This window comes from Equus caballus, chromosome 9 (genome assembly GCF_041296265.1).
Source record: "Equus caballus isolate H_3958 breed thoroughbred chromosome 9, TB-T2T, whole genome shotgun sequence".
Classification (NCBI taxonomy): domain Eukaryota; kingdom Metazoa; phylum Chordata; class Mammalia; order Perissodactyla; family Equidae; genus Equus; species Equus caballus.
Genome location: NC_091692.1, coordinates 69,000,681 through 69,021,537, shown reverse-complemented (window position 1 = coordinate 69,021,537; position 20,857 = coordinate 69,000,681). Strand labels below are relative to the sequence as shown.

Sequence of the window (20,857 nt, the reverse complement as noted above, 5' to 3'; positions counted from 1 at the left end):
AATCTACCCAAGAAAAAAAATGCTAAAATCATTGCATTATCGTATATTCCATCAATTACAACTTGAATTAAATGCCTAAAGTTAACTTGAATTTTTAGAATAAAATATGTCTTAAGGAAAATGAATTTACTAAGTTTGATTTTCTCAAAATGTTCTATGCTTTTTCTGAATATGACCTCTTTGATAAATGACTGTTGAATAATTGAAAAATTTAGTCCTCTTTCCACCTGAAAGCCAACTTTTCTCCTTTAGCATTTTTCAGCTCTGACTACCCTGGTTTTTCATCCGCTCGTGGAATTATATTTTCAGCCAATGGAAAAAATGAAACTAAATCAAATCAATATGCACAACTTGGTCATTCCAAATCCCTCTGCCAATATGGTACCCTTCTAATGTATACAGCGGTTGGCAAAGAGATAGGAGTCTCCATGCTGGGCCTTGTGTGAGCCAAAGTGATGAGAAGCAGAAATGATGAATAAGCAGAGGAGACTGGTCAGAAAAGAGAGAAGGCAGTAGATGCACAGACACCAGCAGAAATGTCAAGAGGAAGACCAGTCACCAGAGCTGTCTCTGGTGAGGAATTTTCTAATTCTGATTCCAGGCCACGTGTTTTCTTAAAATAGCTCCCACATCTTTATGACTGTAACTATTTTGCACATCCATACAGCCTATATACAGTATATCTTATTCTATCTTTATGTCCATTTTTTTGGCCTCCTCTCTCCCCTCCCCCTCCTCTTTTTTTCCCAAAATGGTTCCCAATAAGCAGAGTCTGTATTTTTTCCACTATATGTCATGGACATCTTTCCAGGTGAATATATGTGGATCTACACGTGGCTGCATGATATTCACGCTACAGTTGTGTCATTTTAACAACCGTTCTTCTACCGATGGGGATTAAGGTTTCTAGGTTTTTACTATTACAAGTAATGCTGCAGTGACTACCTTTGTGCCTATATAATTTCATGTTTGTATTATTTCAGTAGTATAGAGTTTATAGTTGAGATTGCTGACTCATAGGTTTCTATATTTAGACACTAAATTACCCTCAAAAAAGGTTATATTAATTTACTTTCTGACAGCCCATGAGAGAGACTGTTTCCTCACACTCTGATCATCACTAGAAAGCATCTTCTTTTTAATGTTTGACGATCTGAGCCCCCAGTCTCTTCTAGACTCCTCTCCTTCACATACTCTGGGCCTGACTCCTCTCTCCTGCTCCCTTCCATGCTCTAATTAAGAAAAGGTAATTAGATGAGAGCTTAAGTTGGTTTGACTCCCTTATGAACTTGAAAAGATCGTCTTTAAAACCAGAAAAGCATCCAGGGCCCCAGAATACAGCCCTAGAATACAGTGGCAGAATGTTAGACAGTGAGGCTGATTATGCTTGGCCCCCCCCTTAACATATGCTCAGATTTAGTTCTGAGACTGGTTCTGCCTATGCTCCTCCTGCCCCTGTTCTAATATACACATTCCTGGACTTTTTCTATAGCGGATAGGGAATAAAGTACCAACAGCTATTCTCCATGAAAGAAAACATTTGGTCAACATAATGTAGAACAGTCTTCTTCTCCTCAATTTCCTTTTTTAAAATGTTTATAGTCTACAGTTTGCATTTTTAAAAATATACACAGTCTCCAATTCTTTTTGGAATGAGGCAGAGTGCACGCAACACATAGAAGAAAATGGAAACCAAGCCAAATAAGGGAACCTGTAGAAGATTCTGCTTTCCACATGTGCTTCTCCACTTGATGCTCCATGAGTATCCAGCACAGGTTCCCTCTCGTGTAACTGAGATTTGTCCCACTTCTTCCAGACTCTGCAGAACAAACTGTAAGTCTGCAGCTGACACAGCAGCGGGGAGACCTGCAATCACAGAAGGATGGCAAAGAGGGACAGCAGAAGTCAACAATTCACAAATCAATTTCATCCTTGGAATACATGAAATATGTATTATATACTATCACTTGTAAACCAACTGTCCTCCTCAAATATAGCAAGAATGAAATCTGCATCTTAAGTATGCTGAGAATTTATATATTTCTTGGAAACAAAAATTACAAGAGTAATATAGCTCAGACTATAAATTGGCTCAAATTCTTTTTTTTAAAATGTAAATTAACTTTATAGATTACGTGTAAGGCACAGATAGAAAAGAGAAACAAACTTTGGGAGTGTAACCTGGTATACATGGCATGGCAAGTGAAGAAAACGTTAAAATGTCATTTGTTCTGGATAATTTGGCTTAACATTACTGCCATAACCTCAACTACATAAATTATGTAGAGAAATCATATTTGAAGGAAATACACCAAAATGTTTATTTTGTTTGTCTAGATCAGCACTGTCCAATTGATTATATACCAATGTTCTGAACCTTTTCCATGTACCTTTGAGAATATGTCCGTAAGCTTGAATGTCAAAGCTGCCACTTAGAGGTGGAGATGCTGCTTGAATTCTTTGAATACGAATCTTTGACTCCCCTGGCCAATTATTTCCTCTGTAAACAGACTCATTCTCTGTCTCATTTGTGATTATCTAATTTCCAAAACAAATATTGATAAAATGATTAAACATAACAATGGCTAACATGATTTTCATTTCACCATGGTACAAGCGTGTGACATGACATAAATGAGCCTTAGGTATTCAGGATTCTTCAGAACCCTAAGAAGAGTCACATAAATCACCACAGGCCATACCTATATAGACGCAATAATGAGGCCAAAGTCAACTCAGTCATCTGTGCAGCAATCAGCTAGAACCACAGTAATACCTCATTAATTCAGAGTGTACTCTCCACCGCTCAAGGAGCAAATATTTATTGAGCAAGCATTCTGTTCAAGGTACAGTGCTAATCACTGCGGGGAGGCCAAGAAACATGAGATGTCGTCTTGGCTATCAAAAAACTCAAAACCTCTTTGGATAAATAACATGGGGACTTTAAAATTTAACTAGCAATATAAGGAAGTAAATGATCAGTACAGTGATTGATCCAGACTCAGGAAATATCTGTCTAATGTTGAGTGCCAATCAGTTGACAAAAGCAACACGTGCTATAAAAATTCATAGATTGTAACTCTAATAGTGAAAATAATATTCTCCAGCTTCTGATCCCTCACGGTTGTTACTTAATCTTGTGGAATTTAAAATTATAAGTCCCATTGCCCACAGAAATGAGTAAACATAAGTGTTAAAAGACATATGCAAGAATGCTCATAGCAACTTTTCTCATAATAGCCCTAAAATGGAAATAATGCAAAAGATAAATTATGGTATATTCACACCATGGAACACTGTACTGCAAAGAAAAAGAATGAACTACAGCTACATGCAACACATGAATCTCACAATATCGAATAAAAAAAGCTAGATGCAAAAGAGTATTATTCATTGATTTGAAGACTGAAAACAAGCAAAACTGATTAATGCTGGTAGAAGTCAAAAAAGTGGTTATCTAGGGGTGAGGAGTAAGTAATCTAATGATAAGGAGAAGGCACAAGGAAGCCTCTAGGGAGCTAATGATTTTCTTTATCTTGATCTGAGTAGTGATTACATGAGTGCATTTACTTTGTAAAACTTCCCAGAGTTCAGTAAAGTTACAAGACATAAAATCAACATACAAAAACGAATCATATTTCTATATACAAATAACAAGCATGTGGAAACCAAAATTTACTCAAGATTATTTACAATTGCTTCAAAGAAAATACTTACATATAATACTTACATATAAATCTAACAAAACATGTACTGGATCTCACCTGAAAATTGCAAAGTGCTGATGAAAGTAATCAAAGAAGACCTAAATATGCTGATAAAAGAAAGCAAAGAAGACCTAAATAAATGGAGAGACATACCGTATTCATGGATTGGAAGACTCAACATGATAAAGGTGTCTCAATTCTCTCCAAAACAATCTATAGATTTAATGCAATTCTTATCAAAATATCAGCAAGATTTATGTAGACATAAACAAGCTTATTCCAAAATTTATATGAAAATACACAGGACCTGGAATGGCTAAAACAACTTTTCACAAGAATAATAAAGTAAGAGGAATCACTCTACCCAATGTTAAGGCTTACTATCTAGTTACAGTAATCAAGAGATTGGTATTGATATTGGTGGAAGGATTGACACGCAGAGTAAAGGAACAGAGTAAAGTATCCAGAAATATATCTACACAAATATGCCAACTGATTTTTGACAAAGGTGCAAAAGCAATTTAGTGGAGGAAGGATACCTTTTGAATAAATGATGCTGGAGCAATTAGAGCCATAAGCAAACAAATGAACTTCAACCTAAAACTTCACATCTGATAGAAAAAAATCAACTCAAAATGGATCATGCTCTTAAATGTAAAATGTACAGCTATAAAACCTTCAGAAAAAAAATAGAAAAATATTCAGGACTTAGGGTTAAGTGAAGAGTTCTTAAACCTAAAAACAAAAGCACCATTCATTAAAGGAAAAAAATTGATAAATTGGATCTCATCAAAATGAAAAACTTTTGCTCTGTGAAAGATCTTATGAATAAGATGAAAAAGCAAGGTACAGACTGAGAGAAAATATCTAACATAGGACTTATATCTAGAATATATAAAGAACTTTAAAAACTCAACAATAAGAAAACGCAATTAGAAAATGGGCAAAAGACACAAAGAAATATTTCATAGAAGAGGATATATGAGTGTTCAACATCTTTAACCACTAGGGAAAACAAATTAACACCAAAATGAGCTATCAGTGCATATACTATCAGAATGGCTAAAATAAAAAATAGTGGTAATGCCGATGCTGGCAAATTTGTGCAGAAAACGAATTGCTCATACATTGCTGGTGGGAATGTAAAATGGCACAGCCACTTTGGAAAAGAATATAGTAGTTTCTTACAGAACTATACATGTGCTTACCATATGACCCCATAATTGCACTGTTGGGCAGTTAACCTGAGAAAATGGAAATTTGTCACAGGAAAATGTTCATAGCAGCTTTATTCATACTAGCCAAAAGCTGGAAACAGCTCAAACGTCCTTCAATGAGTAGGTGGTTAAATAAACTGGTGCATCCATACCATTTAATACTACTCAGCAATCAAAATGAACAAACTATTGATATACACAACTCAAGGGAATCATGCTCAGTGAAAAAAGCCAATCTCAAAAGGCTACATACTGGTACAATCATATAAGGTCTGATTCCATTTACATAATGTTGTTGAAGATGTAGAAATGGACTAGTGATTGCCAGATATAAGGGACCACGAGAGGGAGGCAGCTGTGATATAAAAGGGTGGCACGAGGGATCCTTGTGATGGAACTGTTCTGTAGTGTTCAGATGAATCTATGCATGTGATAAAACTGTATAGAAGTGCACATATTCACACATACACACAAATAAAACAAAAGGATGTAGAACTGGTACATTCAATGTCAATTCCAGCTTGTTCTGTTAAGCTATTGGGGAAAAATGGGTGAAGGGTAAAGGGATATTTCTGTATTATTTCTTACAACTGCATATGGATCTACAATTATCTCAAAGTTACAGTTTTTAAAACAATTCATTGATCTGCACATTTAACATACGTGCACATTACTGCATGTATCTTTCATCTGAATTTTTTCTAAAATGGTCACAAAAATATATGTTCCATATTCTCCAATTTAACCAGGGGTAAATAACTAACGTTCGATGATACAATTACCAGTTTTAATGAGGAATCTTGAAAAATGGGCGGCTAGTCACACAGACGCTTTGACAACACAAAGCCCTGACTTAGTTATTACATTTTGTTAAAGAGCTAAGAGGAAAAGACTGAACAGTATTTATAAGACATTCATCTTGAAGATATTAAGATTAAAACATCAGGCCAAAATAGGGTAAAGGCAATTTCTGTGGAATACTTATAGTTTTTCAGTATTTTTAATCATAAAATCATTTAGCTAGAAAATGTTCTTTCTGAGACTGCAGCTACAATATTTATTTATTATTTAAGCCTTAGTCTTTAGATTAATATACTTGTTTTTGGTTTATTGTAGAAAATTATTATTTTTGTTGGATATTAAATTTTAAAACATTCAGCATATTTGTAATATTTAATACTGATCTTATAAATAAGCAGTCAAAAAATTGTTCAGATCCTTTTAGAATTATGGAAAACTATCTCTTTCCTCCCTGTAACAATTCTGATACAAGCAAAAAAAAAATGGTGTTTATGACAGAAACAACTTAAAAACATAATGAAGAATCTCAAATTTTCTTTCAATAATCTCTGTTAAAGGATCTTTATTGGAAGAGCCTACAACTGTTCTTTTTAAGTCAACATAGAAAATTCTATTTAAATCTGATTTCTCTGTTTTTCCCCACAGATATTTATCTTGAAGATTTTGTTTTAATGCTTAAAGTGAATTTTCAGGCTCAAGTTCAATGTCTCTAAATCTTCATTTGTCCTTAAAATACTGTCTTGTCCCATCAAAAGATATTTAATCTGCATGTCAGCTGTTTGTAAAAATTTAAATGAAAGTTTTCTAGATCGAAGCTAATGCTCCCTAAGTTAAAAATAGTAACATGTAAAATTCTAGGCTTACCTCCCCAAAGCTCACAGCCATCATGGGTATATTGTAACTGCAGTTATATGAAGTCATGGTGACAGAATATTGGTTAGTCATACTTGATCCATTCATTTTGGTCTGATTCACCTGAAAGTGCTTTAAAAATATTCCTTTATTTGCTAAAGCTGGAAGTCTTCTCTTTGGCATTTCTAAAGAACATAAAGTAAATGGGAAATAAAATCATATAGTTTCTGCTGCTACAAAGAAACTCATCAAATCATATCCACATGTCATGGAATGAGCTGTTTAATTTTAGATAGAAGACCTTACGGCAAGTAGTTTGTGGCACTTAGTAAACTTTCATTTCTAACATAGAAAGCTTTAAAGTCTTTTGACATATGAGCGTCATCAAAGAAAATATTTAAAAGTCCCAAGCCCTGAGTTCCAGGTAGCCTTCTGTGAATTAGCTCTGTCTGCTCTAGGGTCCCTGAATGTGGTGCTCACTAGGTTGTGGGCTCCATGAGGGCAGGACCAGGATTGTGTTGTTCACTGCTTTTTTTTAAGTACCTGACACAGTGCCTGGCACACAGTAGGTGGTAATGAATGTTGTTTAACAAACTACAACATTTATCCCACCACAAATCAGCTGTCTTATACATGTGCCCCATTAATCACAATGTAGGTCTGGTGATAGTGGATTCAAAAGGAGTGACTCTAAAGTAGCAACATTTAATTTTTTACCAGCTGACTCATGACCTTGCACTTGAAAACAGTTCCAAGGAAAGGATTCCAAAACTCCCCTGAAAAATGTGAATACTTTTTAAGGTGATGTTTGGAATTAGGTTGATTTTTTAAAGGTCACAGTTTAATTTTAAGTATTTTATTATCAAAGCTCATATGCATGTCTACTAACACGAATAGAAAAACAATGCTAAGACTACCAGAAATAAAGTCTTCATTTATAGCATTATTAGTTATTGCTATTAAATCCATTGAAAGATTCAACTCAATCTTGCTAAACAGATGTCAGTGACAATAGATACTTTTTAGGAATATATCTCTATCTTGGTAGTTGAGTTCTCAAAACCCCAACAAAGGACAATGAAAATGTTTGCCATGGTTTATATATCTGTGAACAGAATCCAGGACGATAAAAGCTTAATCTTGCTATACTGATAAAGTTTACATTGAGGATGCACTATTCTTAGAATAATCACCTTGCCCTATTCATTAGAATATTCATTAATATTCATTAAAAATAACATGATTTAAATAACAATATTATTGAGATAAAAGAATGACATAAATATTTAAAGATTAATGTTTCTATCTAAACTACAGAATAGAAATAATTTCTATGGTAAGATTTTAACACAGGATAGATTTAGAAGGTTTAAGTGGACATGAAATGATACAACATACCATCCCATGTTGAGATTGTAGCTGTCTGTCCAATGTATACAATATCCACATAGAAGGACTGTGATTCTGATGCTTTCTGTAAACTAATCCTCTGAAGAGAAAAACTTGTCCCAGTGTATTTGGTTTGTATGAGGTCCAGAAGGTCTATGCAAGTGTAGGTCCAGCTGAAATATGGTTGATTAATTAGGTGTATAGATCAGTCATAATGTTAATGTAAACAAATACACCATAAAAAGCATTAAAATCTTAAAGAATTTTTTTTTTCCACAAGAAGACCATAAAGCATACTTGCTAGCACAGAAAAGCAGCCATAACAAGGGACAGTAGGCAGAAACTGACATGGATAGTAAAAGATTTAATGTTGTGTATCAATACAGGTTTTCTTGTATTTGTAGCCTTGGCGGTAGCCATAGGAAGGTAAAACATCATTCTATAGCAACAGGTAAGGAAACTAAGGAGCATGCACGCTGGTGTAGAGCACACAAGCAAAACAATTTACAAGAATGAAGTGAACTATTTTAGTAAAAAATGTCAGGTACAGAACAATAAATTCAGTCCAATTACTAAGAAGCAAAACTGGAACTTAATATTACTTCCAAAAGAGCTCACTGGAGTGGCACTGTCCACGATTCTGACACAAAAGGTGCTAAGTTATTTACAGATACAAATAGTAGCACAGTACCTTCTAAATATATTAGTTAGATTCAGATTTTCCATTAGAGAATAACTGCATTGCAATCCCATAAATTACAATTAAGCAATTCAGCTACAGAAGTTTGCAATAAATAGATAAATACTGTCATTCAAATAACTAAATACAGTTTACCAATAATCTTTACATCAGCTACCACTGTAGTTATTATCTGACTATAGAACCACTGTTCTCATTTCCTTCGTGGTTTGCAGACTCATCATGGGATCCACCCCCGGTGCATCAGAGCTTAGAGTGACCTATCAGTTTCAGAAAATTATATGCAACATGACATTAAGTTAAAGTGCTCTTTAAATTTAAATTTGCTTCGGGCTCTAAGTAGAATCCTACCACTAATGATATGATTCTGGAGTTTTAAAAACTACTACTTAGAAAATTTGGTATACTGAACAGGACCCTTTATGAGAGAAAAGGACACGACAGATGATATCAGAACTTAAGTGAACAGCACGCTGTGCCTTTGTAGTTAGATAATTCCACTTTCTAAAAGAAAATCAGACTTTACTTTTTGGATTTTGAAAACTTTATTTACAACTACAAACATCACTGTTTGGGGGAGGTTATAGAAAAATTCTTAGGAAAAAATGGCATTTTTGACTAACACTGTACTGAAAATAAACTAATGTTAACACGTCTACTTGATCAGCAAATCTAGAAAAACCCATTAGGAGCAGGAGAGTTTACTTTGCCTTGATGGGTAGTAGTTTTAACCAGAGAACCCTACTCTTTATTTACTTATTTTTTGGTGAGGGAGATTTGCCCTGAGCTAACATCTGTGCCAATCTTCCTCTATTTTGTATGTGGGGTGCCGCCACAGTGTGGCTTGACAAGTGGTGTAGGTCCATGCCCAGGATCCAAACCTGTGAACCTGGGACACTGAAGCAGAGCACTCTGGACTTAACTACTATGCCATGGGGCTGGCCTCAAGAACCCTACTCTTTTTTAAATCATGATTTTCTTTTTAAAGGTCTTGTAGCATTTAGGGGAAAGGAATCCTATCAGTACCATCAAATATATTGCATATTCAAATTACTGCACAGCAGATAAATTGCAGGCTAAAAGGAAAGACCTATTCAGTGACTTGGTAAGTGATGGTTTGACTAACATGGAAAAACTGGGATCTGTAAAGTTTTCCAAAATCCTGTTGCAGTGGAGGAGTAAAACACATGCAGGTGGTGGTCACTGAAACTAAAATTGTGATTACACTGTTCAATTCGGGCATGCAGAGAATAGTTATAGCAAAATACACGTTAAAATTTCCCTTCAAGAAGGACTTCTTGGGGGCCAGCCCTGTGGCCAGTGGTTAAGTTCACAAGCTCCACTTCAGCACCCCAGGCTTTCGCCGGTTCGAATCTTGGGGGCGGACATAGCACCGCTCATCAAGCCACGCTGAGGCAGCGTCCCACATGCCAAAACTAGAAGGACCCACAACTAAGAATATATAACTATGTACCAGGGGGCTTTGGGGAGAAAAAGGAAAAATAAAATCTGTAAAAAAAAAAAAAAAAAAACAACAACTTCTGCTTCATAATGGGAAGGATCACCTGTCACTGTTCCTGTGCCCCAATGAGCGCATCTTGTTTCCTCCTCATGGATCCCAGGGACCTAGCTCCCCTGGAGCACCTCCTGGCCCTCAGCTTGGTTGTCGCCCCACTTTACCCTTTTTCCCCAACCCATGGGTGATCCATCTAAAAAGTTTTTGTTAAAACCTTAAACAAGTAAGTTTCCCCTTCCAGTACAATATATTTCTATGAATTTTGGAGTATATACCTTTTAAAGGTATGGAATGCAAGCTGGTCCCTGCATTTTGAAAACGGTATTGGGATGATGTACAAAACAGGAAGCATGAAATTGCAGAGCTGGGAAGCAGCTTCTTCATCCAGAATCTTCATCCGGGAACAAATTCCTCTATCAAGACTGCTCTTTCTTCCCATCTAATTATTCTAATGTCCGTTATCATCGTTTGTGTTTTTATTTCCTGTCTTTATTTTGTTTTTTTGACGGTTAGCATTTGGTTCTATTTCTAACTTTGGGTTATTTTCTCTCCCCTTTCATTTAAGTAGTTAAAAGGAGGAGTTATCAGAATCCCATCCCTATGATGGGAATAGACTAGTGCTTTCTACATATTACAAAGTGATGGCAATTTAAGTGATATCTATAAAAGTATGATGCAAATTATACAGATCTATACAATACAGAGAAGATTTTTATGTAGCTATGACAGAAAAAAACCCCACAAAAGAAACATCTTAGAAATCTTTTGAAAATATAGAAATTATACCATGATTGTTTTTATGACATAAACTTTATGTGAAAGAAAAATCTAAAATTGTGGAGAGGAAATGTTCAATATCTTTCTTGGGGTGATGCTTACATGACTGTATACATTTGTCAATCTCACTGAGCTATGCACTTAGAGTGAATTATTACTTTATATGAAATACACTTCAATAAGCATAACTTTAAACGTTATGAGGAATACTTTTTTATGTTTGTTTGTTTTTGAGGAAGATTAACCCTGAGCTAAAATCTGCTGCCACGCCTCCTCTTTTTTGCTGAGGAAGACTGGCCCTGAGCTAACATCTGTGCCCATCTTCCTCTACTTTATATGTGGGACACCTGCCACAACGTGGCTTGCCAATCCGTGCCATGTTCGCACCCGGGATCTGAACCTGCGAACCCAGTGCTGCTGAAGCAGAACATGCAAACTTAACTGCTGTGCCACAGGGCTGGCCCCTGGGGAATAGTTTTTAATATACAAAAGTTGTGCGTGTATGTGTCTTCGTTATTACTTCTATTGTGTGTGAAATTTTTACATGTATTATATATGGAAGTGTAAAGTCAGGATTGACAAATTTCAGAAGATACAATAATTACTAAAAACCAAAATATAGTTATGCAAAACCAAATTGTGCTTGAGGGCTTGACGATTACTAAAAAGCTTTCTCTAGGCTTATTTAATTTCTCCCCTTATATTTCTCTACTTTCATTTCTAGGTGTCTAACTTTTGGCAAACCAAGCACTTAAAAATATCTTTTCTCCTGTAATTTTGGCATATTCACTGAAATAGTTTATTTTCTCCCTTCACATGTAGCAAGCACTTTTTTTTAGTGATTAATTTCTAATGATAATATTGTGATAAGGCAGTCTTTCTACCTTCTTTCAGTAACTAGGAACATTATTAGATTTAATACCACATGTTTTAAATTCTAAACTTTACCATTGTTTTGTCTTTTAAATGGTCATGGGTGATGGTGACACTCGACCAATTTTTATTTTCATAACCTACAGATTTATTTTTGGCACAACTATTTCTGTTAGGAAACTTATGTAGAGGGCAGGAAAATGGCACTTAGATCCATTGGTGCACATATTTCCCCAAAACAAACAAGAAATGGGTTTGTTTTATGTTCAAAGCTTATATACTACAGTACAAGTTAAGTTTTCAAATTCATAGTGTGACTTACTTGTTTCCGTAAGCAAAGTTATATGTAAATTGTCTCTCAGTGCTTCTAGTAATCTTGCTTTTGTCTTGGTATTGGAATTTTAGACCAATATAATTTGCCAGGAATCCTTTGTATGCTAAACATAACTACACAGAAAATATGAAAAAAAGATCAGTAACAATATCTTACCATTAAATTGTTTCTAGCAATTCTAATTGATTCAGTCCAATCCAATAAATAACTATTCAGCATTTTCCAGACAAAATGTATTGGAACACAGAGAAAGGAATGATTAATTTCAGTCAATTAGGAGCAGAAGAATTGGGAAAGATTTTCCAGAAGAGGAAGTGGGCTTGAAGTGACCTTATAATTAATGATTAATTGTTTATTGTTTTCTTAGATATGGTTTCCTTAAAAAATGGAAATAATTCACTCCGTATAGTTATGGAGCCACGTAAGATTTAAGTCCGGCTCTAACTAAACTTTAGAGTGAATTTAAAAGTCCATTACACAGAGAGGGAGAAGAGAGACAAATATTCAGGTGGATTAATTGGGATGTGAACACAGCTGAGCATTTAGAGATGATGAACGTCACTGTAAAATAGTAATTAAGTATCAACTTAATGTTCCACAACACCTTAAGCATGCCGAATATATTTAGAACCTAGAATTTTAGAATATAGGTCACAATTTGAAAATTTCAAAACAAAAGACAGAGTAAATCTATGAGTGCTAGTCTTAAATACCTATCCTAAAACTGCCACCTCCTGTGCTCGGGATTCTCCTTCACTATTCCTTGATTCATACTCAGGATCACTCTATGAAGCTATCCATTTTTGTTTCTTCTTAAATAACGAAGGAATTTTGAGGAGATTACACACATTTGTTTTAGTATTTAACCTTGTGTGCAAATAATTTTTTCTGAAATTACGAGATAAAGCAGAATACAGGTACATGGTACTACATACTTTTTTAGTTTCTTTTTTTGAGAATCAACAGAAGAGGAAATCGCAAACACTCAGAATGTGAACTGCAGTGCCTGTCCAATGTGACGTGATTTCATATGACAAGAACTTTTCCCTATCTTAAAATTTCATGAAATTTTATTACCAAGGTATTTCACAGATTTAATTAGCATATCATTTTGTTAAGCTTACCTGATTATAAGGAAATAATAAAATGTCTCCATATGGTAGTCTGTTTGGTTTAACATCTGCTGAGTCAAAAAGAACAGCTGGGTTTTTCAGGGAAGAACGACCACAGTAAGCATCAGTTTCAGCTGTCTTCTGCCCTCTATTAATATGTTTCTACAGAAACAATCATATTTCAAGTGAAAACATGATTTATTGTCCTGCTTTATTCCCCAAAATCTCCACCCTGGTCATTCAAGTTCCTACTCAGATCCCACTGCTTCCCAGACTACTTTAACTTGAAATGTTCTCTCTCATCTGGGAAATTCTAAAGCTCTCATCCTGTACCGCTCATTTGGATCCATAATCATATATACTCCCTAGTCATTGTATTTGACTATTTCCCAGGTCCTATCTTTCTCCTTATTTTATCAACTCCTTAAGGATATTTATTCATTCCTTCCACAAATATTTATTGTGCCCACTGTGTGCCAGGTTTTTATTTGCTTGTTCATTTGTTTGTTTTTTGTTTAATCTTTAGGGTTCAAATGGTGAAGAACACTATTCCTATACACAGGAGCCCACCAGTTTGGGACAAAGGAACCAAAGATTATAATACCAAGGCTGAAGGGAGACCTCTAACTCACATAAAAGCATCAAGATGACTCAGAGGAAGTGACAAGTGAGAGGTCTGTAAAGATGAACAGGAGTTATTTGAAAGGAAAAAGGGGCCAACAGGCTTCAGAGAGGGTAAAATATGTGCGTAGCAGCAGAGACATGACAGAGTGGTGCTGGGAAATGGAAATAGTCAAGGTACGGTAGTGCACAGAATGTGTGTCGTGATGACAATGGGAGATGCAGTAGAAAAGGAGTATGACGTAAATTACTCGTGCAATTCCGCTGCTAGTACCACCTTCAGGAGAGTAGAAGTGGAATACATGTATATTTATTAAATTAAGTTGAAAAGGTAGCCCATTAAATGGAAAGATTTCACCCTTTTTTTTCACTAATAAATCTGCTCGTATAAAGCATCGTGTGATATATATTTTTAAGGATTCATATTTATTCCTAGGGTATTGATCTGAAATGAATAACTAATCTATACATATATTTTACTCTTACGGTATTTAATTGGAAATGGTGAATATCTGACTTTCTCAAATCTTCAAGTGAGATTTAGGTAGGTAACTGTATTTTTAATTTTCTTTACTGTACATCAAAGAAAAATCTTTATATCTCACCAAAAAAGAAACAATGACTAGGCATTGTATAATTTACCAGATGATGATCTAAAAAAGCAAGGGAAGCAATTTACTGCATAACGCCTTACTACAAATTGTATTCTCTGAAGCCAGTGAGGAAAAAGAACGTATTCTGCATCCAAGAGAAGAAAATAAACAAAGAAAAAACCTATAGATCTTACATTTCTTCCTCTTGCCCACTTTCTACTGATCGGCAAAATTCACACGTAGTAGAAATACTGCTTTCACAAATGATTCATTTTATAATGCAAGGAGATGCTAGAACAGACCTAACCAGTAATACACAACAAAATTATTTTTGCAATTTGACTTTAAACGATAAAGGCATTAATGCTAGTTCAAAAAAGATACAAAATTCCAAACATTTACATGATTTCTTATTTGGTCATTTTCACAGTTCATTAAACATTCCATACCAGGTTAAAATCAGTTTCATAATCTCTGAAGTATTTCACAACAAACCCTTCTTCAAAATTTGCAATTTGTGGTGGACATTTAGCGGTAACCATTTCTTCCACAGCTGCCTGAAACTAAATTAACAATACGAACTTTAGTAACTTCTTTTTCATGAACAGTTTGGACATTAGTAATTTTACTACTAATTCTACCAATTAGTTATAATAGAACATTTGCATAAGATAATTTCCCATATTTTAGCCATAACTACGAGGTCATTTTCTAAATAATTTTAAGTTAATATGTGATAAGTTTAGTGTCCAATAACTTTTTCAAGAGTTTTATTTTAGAATGACAGTAGTTACATCCAAGTGGCTAATCTTAGCTTACTTAGTTATTACATAAGGTAGACAGATTGGTTTAGTAGTCTTTTAAAGATGGCAATGAGGCAAACCTAAATGAACTAACACGTAATTAAACAGATTCCAAATGAAGTTTTCCCAATTAACTCAGGATTAACTAGAAAAAACTATACATTCCAATGCACTCTGTTTTTCAGAAGAAGAGATACAGACACTGTAAGCATGCATTTATGATTATTTTAAAAATAATGAATAATCCTGGATAAAACAGGAATCAGTGCGCACTCATGAGGTCTCCTATAATTTCCACATCTACTTCTCTGGCAAAACACAGACATAACTGGTGTTTAGAATTAAGGACTTCAGACAGTGTATGATCATTAATCATCAAACAAATATGAACTTAAACTCACTGTACAGAGTTGTCAAAATTCAGTTATTCAAGCAAACATTCTTTCTTTGTGAATAGCTACCCCATATAGAGATAAACTGGATCCTGTTGGCACAGACCTAAGAACTCCCCTCTCCTTCCCTGTCTTTGTGATGTTTCCTCCCTTCTCTGTTCACTATGGGTTGGTTCCAACCCACCATGCCAAGTAGAAGAGTGTATTACTACTTCCTAAGTGGTTTTCTTTTCTCAATTTTTTTTTTTAAAGATTGGCACCTGGGCTAACAACTATTGCCAATCTTTTTTTTTTTTTTTCTGCTTTATCTCCCCAAACCCCCCCTGTACACAGCTGTATATCTTAGTTGCAGGTCCTTCTAGTTGTGGGATGTGGGACGCCGCCTCAACGTGGCCTGATGAGCAGTGCCATGTCCGCGCCCAGGATCCGAACCCTGGACGGCTGCAGCGGAGCGCGCAAACTTAACCACTCAGCCACGGAGCCGGCCCCTAAGTGGTTTTCTTAATAGAAAGGTGACACTTAAATGGCTTTCTGTTTAAAAAATTAACATAGAGCTTACTTCAGCTTCTGATGACCAAGGGGTAAGAGGTTTAGAATTGATCCCTTCCCATTTCAGTGTGAATGTGTCCAAACTGGGTTTTCCTTTGGTTTGTTCTGTAATATCCAGTGTGACATTGTTCCCTTCAAATACTTCATAACCGAGCAGATCAAAGTCTCCTGCAATAAAGTACTAATCAGAATTTAAAGAAGTAAACTAATAATATGTCAATATATCCATAATAGACATTCAAATTTATGAGAATTGGCTTTATTTGGAGTTGTAATATCCCAGAAAAAGAATGAATGGAGAAGATGCAGACCCTTGAATTTGAGCAGATTTCTCCATAGCAGAAATAACAAAATAGTAGATAAAGTGCTCTTTGTTTAAGGTTCTGTTTCCATGGCTTAAAAGGAATTATTAATAAGATAAATAGAAGGTATTGGGACCATGAGGTAAAGATCAATGGGCAGCAGGATATTCCAAAAATTCTTTTCGTTTTGTTCCACTACCATTATCTTACTCTAAAGGGGTAGGCTGGGATATTGCAATTTTCTTTAGATATGATCAGAGTACAAAGCTGAATTCCAGGAAATAGCCCCAGGATTTTAGGTCTGTTTATATAATCTCATTTTGAGAGAAATAGCCCTTGTCCTCAGATTGTCTCTTTCTTTGGGAGGTTGCTTTACCAGTAGAATTCCATTGACCTCTGTTGGGTAAAGTCTGAGAATGTGCCCAGTTATGATTTTGGTACCATATTTCTTAAGGTCTCTGCTGAAGCCTTAAAATTTCTCTCATCTGTAAAAGTATTCCTGGGAGAACAAGAATAACCATATCTTCATTTTTATAGCATTTCGACAATCTAATCTTTGGGAAATTTCTAGAATTTTGATTCATATTAAACAAAGTTCTTCACCCTCCACTCAACAATCAGATTAACAATCTCATAAAATGAGACATAAACAATGAAGCAACATTTTACTTATAAAAGAACTAGAAAATAATGATTCTAGTTCATGAGCTAGATATCTCAAATACCCAAACTGGTTGCTAAACTTGACTTTAAGACTTGAAAATGTAAAACATTAATAGGGAGTTAATAGCTATTACTTGAAAAGGGCAGAGAAGTCAAATAGTTTTGGAAAATGTCGCATTAAACACAGGTGAACAGCTTTTGTTTTGTTTTGTTCTTTTCTCACTGCAGGACTCCTCAGAAATTTTAATATTCTAATGAGCTCCATCAATCTTCAGGGAGTATGTGGTATGTAGCGTTTCCCACGGTGGATTTGACCACAGAATCCTTTCATCACGCAAGATCTGGCCAGACTAGAGTCGCTTGAGCAATACTGATTCACTTAAATTCCATTTCCAGAATTAATATCTTCACTAATTTTGCTAAGTATAAAGTAGGCTGTGACAGTCATAGTGCATTTGTAATATATATAGTATATTTCTCATGCACTGGAGTTGTACATTCCTTGAAATACAGCCAAAATTTAAATTACAATAGAAAAAAATTAACCACTTAATTTCTATTTCTCCTAAACTTGATCAAGGCTATGAATGCAATTCTTCTCCTGTCATTTTGTGGAGCTTTTACCTTTCTCAGGGGGGTTGGACAGTATACAAATTTGTTTCCTAGGAAAACTGTACAGAAGAGCAAAACGAAATAGGTGCTTACCTCTAGTTGACACAAAGGTTACCAGGTAAACATAGCTTTGGGGGTTTTGTGTTCTTATTACTTGAACTGTGTCCGGTTTTATAGACCAGAGGTCATTTAAGGCTGATTGCAGTATGAAGTCTGAAGCATCAGCAGGTAGCAAGACTTTTGGATGAATTAAAAAAAATTAAAGTCATATGATTAGGGGCTTTAATAAAAAAAAAAGAAGAAGAAGCAGTGTTGAAATCTTTCTGCACTACCGCAGCCAGCACTGATGTCTTATACTTGAATTTTTTAAAGCAACTATAGTCTGTACCACATAAGTTATCACTTAATGAAGCTGTGTTCCAAAGTTGATTCAAGTTCAATAATACTGACTGCTTAAGTGGATTGTGATCTTTTGAGAAAAGGGTGCATATTTTATTGCTTTAATAGTCCCATAGTAATATGCGTTGCATTTGGCAAACACAAAGCACTCATCAATATTTGCTTATTGAAACAGTTAACAGAAATAGCAAAAATTATTTTTTTCAGAATTTATTATGAAGTATAGAAATACAATGGTTATTAACAGATAAATTCATGTCTCATAGGTTTATGGCTCCATTTGAGAAATTGAAAGAAATATCTCTTTCTCTGTAATGATGAATTTAATTCCTATTAGCTTAACTTACGCTTGTGAATCACAGATATATAAAATCCTTATGTGCATTTAGATATAAAGTTATCATGATCCTTACAGAAGAAAATGATAGTATATATCAGAAAGTTGTTCTTATTGATGCCGTTTTCTATCCCAGTCTGAAGGGTTTTCTTTATATTTTTTTGCTTCCTTTTCTAGCATACTATTAAAACTATATTTCCCAGACAGTAGAATTTGACTAGAGCAAACAATTTTTTATAATTTAATCTATACGTGAAGAGAAATAAAATCTCCCTTATCTTTTACCACTCACCAGTTTTTTCCATGTTATAGATTAATCTATATTGGTAAAGTGAACAAGAATTAGCTTCCACACATGGGCTGGTTACCGTGAGCTTCTGCACTTCATTAATTGCATTACTTGTTTCCCAGTTTTCCAATGTTATAACCTATTTTCCAAATAAAAAACAACATATCTCTACTATGTAGAAAAATACATTTTAAAAGTATTATAATTCAGCTATTCAATGTCTTTTTATTGACCAATTTTACTGCAAATGATAAAATATTTTGAAGTTTGTCTTCTCAAATAATAGCCTCGTTAGTTTATAATACAGATACTCCAAGTCACAATTCAATAATTTTCCATGACTGCTTTTCCCCAAAACAGCATCTCATCCAGTAAAATTAACAGCCAAACAGGGCTCCTATCTTTGAACATTCACTTTCTATCAGGTGGATCTATAATCACAGCAAACCTGTACTTCCTGGACCACTGTTGACCGGGATTGGAGAAGCTGTTCTTCATTTATTGCATCCTCTGTCTGCTGTTCAGTATAAACATTTCTATACTGGTACAATCCAACATCAACAAAAGCACTTAGTCTATACTCCTGCAGCAAGATTTCAACGTAATATCTGGAAAATAGAGTAATTAATGAATACAACTATTTTCTCTAGAACACTTGTCCTGAATTTTTTCAATGAATCAAATTTCAACACTGTATAAAATATATGGCTGTTAAATGATTTATATTGTGGGATTCCTGATTTTAAATATTAAAATATTAAGTTTCACAGTGGTTTGCTAAAATAATGAATTATGTAAGACATCTACATTAGAGATAGAGAGTTGTTCCCATTCATGACTGACTCATTCATTTTTGTCAATAAATATTTATTGAAAAAGATACTAACCCCGATCCTCAAGGAGTTTAAAATAAAATTACATTGTAGATTATAATACAAACTCCCTGGCATAAAACAGAGGACATGCAGAGGTTAAATACTTTAAGGTGTGAGAAACTGACAGGCAAACTTAAGACATATTATGTATTTTGTATCTGAGTGGTTATATGTGTCAGGGATGAAAACTCTTCCTCTCATGTTCCTTAAATATTGGCTCCCCTTCTAATTTAGGAACTAAAATATTGCCTCAGGAAATTTTTACTGATTAGATTGACTATGGCCCTCCAACAAGCTGAATGGGATTCACATCTTATATTTGGAATTCTTGATTCCTGAGGCCCCCTGTCTATCATCCAACAGCCTATCCAGGATAAGGTGTTACTGACCAGTTGTTACAGTTGAGTGCAAAGCTACTGCTTTCCTACCTAAATCCATCAATATCACCATTGCTGCCATCTTCAGAGAGGCCAGCTGGGAGTTCCTCTAAATTGCGTCACATCTTTTGTATGTGGAGAGTAAGTATCTACAGCTCGTGGAAGACTGAATGAGAGACATTTACCGCCTCTCATCTATCTAGGAAGATGGGGCTTTGAGTCATCTCCCTCAAAGAACTGATATTTGAAGATTACGTCACACTCTTGGTCGCCCCGAGAACCTGTTTGCCATCTCTGCCAAATGGAGGTGGCCAAAGCTAATTAAGGAGTAGGACTCAAAGAAGAACCATTAAATTCTATATCCTTACTGGCAGCTTAAAAATATTTCTGAGGCACTTCCTATGTGCTAGACATTAAGCTGAGCACTTTACAGACACATATTTAATTTTCACAAAATCCTATAAAATATATATTATTATTCTCTTTGTTCCTATGAATAACAGAAACTAAGGGAGTTTTAAAAACTGAAAGATTATTTAAAATTTAGTAACCGAGGTAGGATTCAAAGTAGAAGGGGGTGACTCAAGAAGCATGCACATGGGGCTATATCACCTGAGTAGAATAAACTGGCAATATCAGCTACCTCTGGAAAGGCCCCAGGGACCACTATGCAATAAACCAGCTAGAGTGGCCTCAGTTTCAGAATTCACAGCCATTATTGTAAGTGCAGTGTGTGAATTCCAAGCTAGTTTTTCAAGAGTACAGAT

At 35.0% G+C, this 20,857-nt stretch overlaps 1 protein-coding gene across 4 annotated transcripts in view; it reads right to left on the bottom strand.

Moving 5' to 3' along the window:
• PKHD1L1 (PKHD1 like 1) overlaps window positions 1–20,857 on the bottom strand; it is a 150,401-nt gene that overhangs the window by 95,627 nt on the left and 33,917 nt on the right. For all 4 annotated transcript variants that reach the window (XR_011421351.1, XR_011421352.1, XM_070221703.1 and 1 more), the window contains exons 15-25: window positions 19,287–19,446; window positions 18,842–18,977; window positions 17,907–18,050; window positions 16,247–16,404; window positions 14,942–15,055; window positions 13,291–13,440; window positions 12,155–12,279; window positions 7,976–8,139; window positions 6,590–6,762; window positions 2,391–2,538; window positions 1,712–1,866 (exon numbers count right to left, since the gene is read on the bottom strand). Coding sequence is in view for 2 of the 4 variants with exons in the window: in XM_070221703.1 (XP_070077804.1) it covers window positions 1,712–1,866; window positions 2,391–2,538; window positions 6,590–6,762; window positions 7,976–8,139; window positions 12,155–12,279; window positions 13,291–13,440; window positions 14,942–15,055; window positions 16,247–16,404; window positions 17,907–18,050; window positions 18,842–18,977; window positions 19,287–19,446 (1,627 nt within the window). In the remaining 2 variants the exon portion in view is untranslated. The remainder of the gene's footprint in view (window positions 1–1,711; window positions 1,867–2,390; window positions 2,539–6,589; window positions 6,763–7,975; window positions 8,140–12,154; window positions 12,280–13,290; window positions 13,441–14,941; window positions 15,056–16,246; window positions 16,405–17,906; window positions 18,051–18,841; window positions 18,978–19,286; window positions 19,447–20,857) is intronic.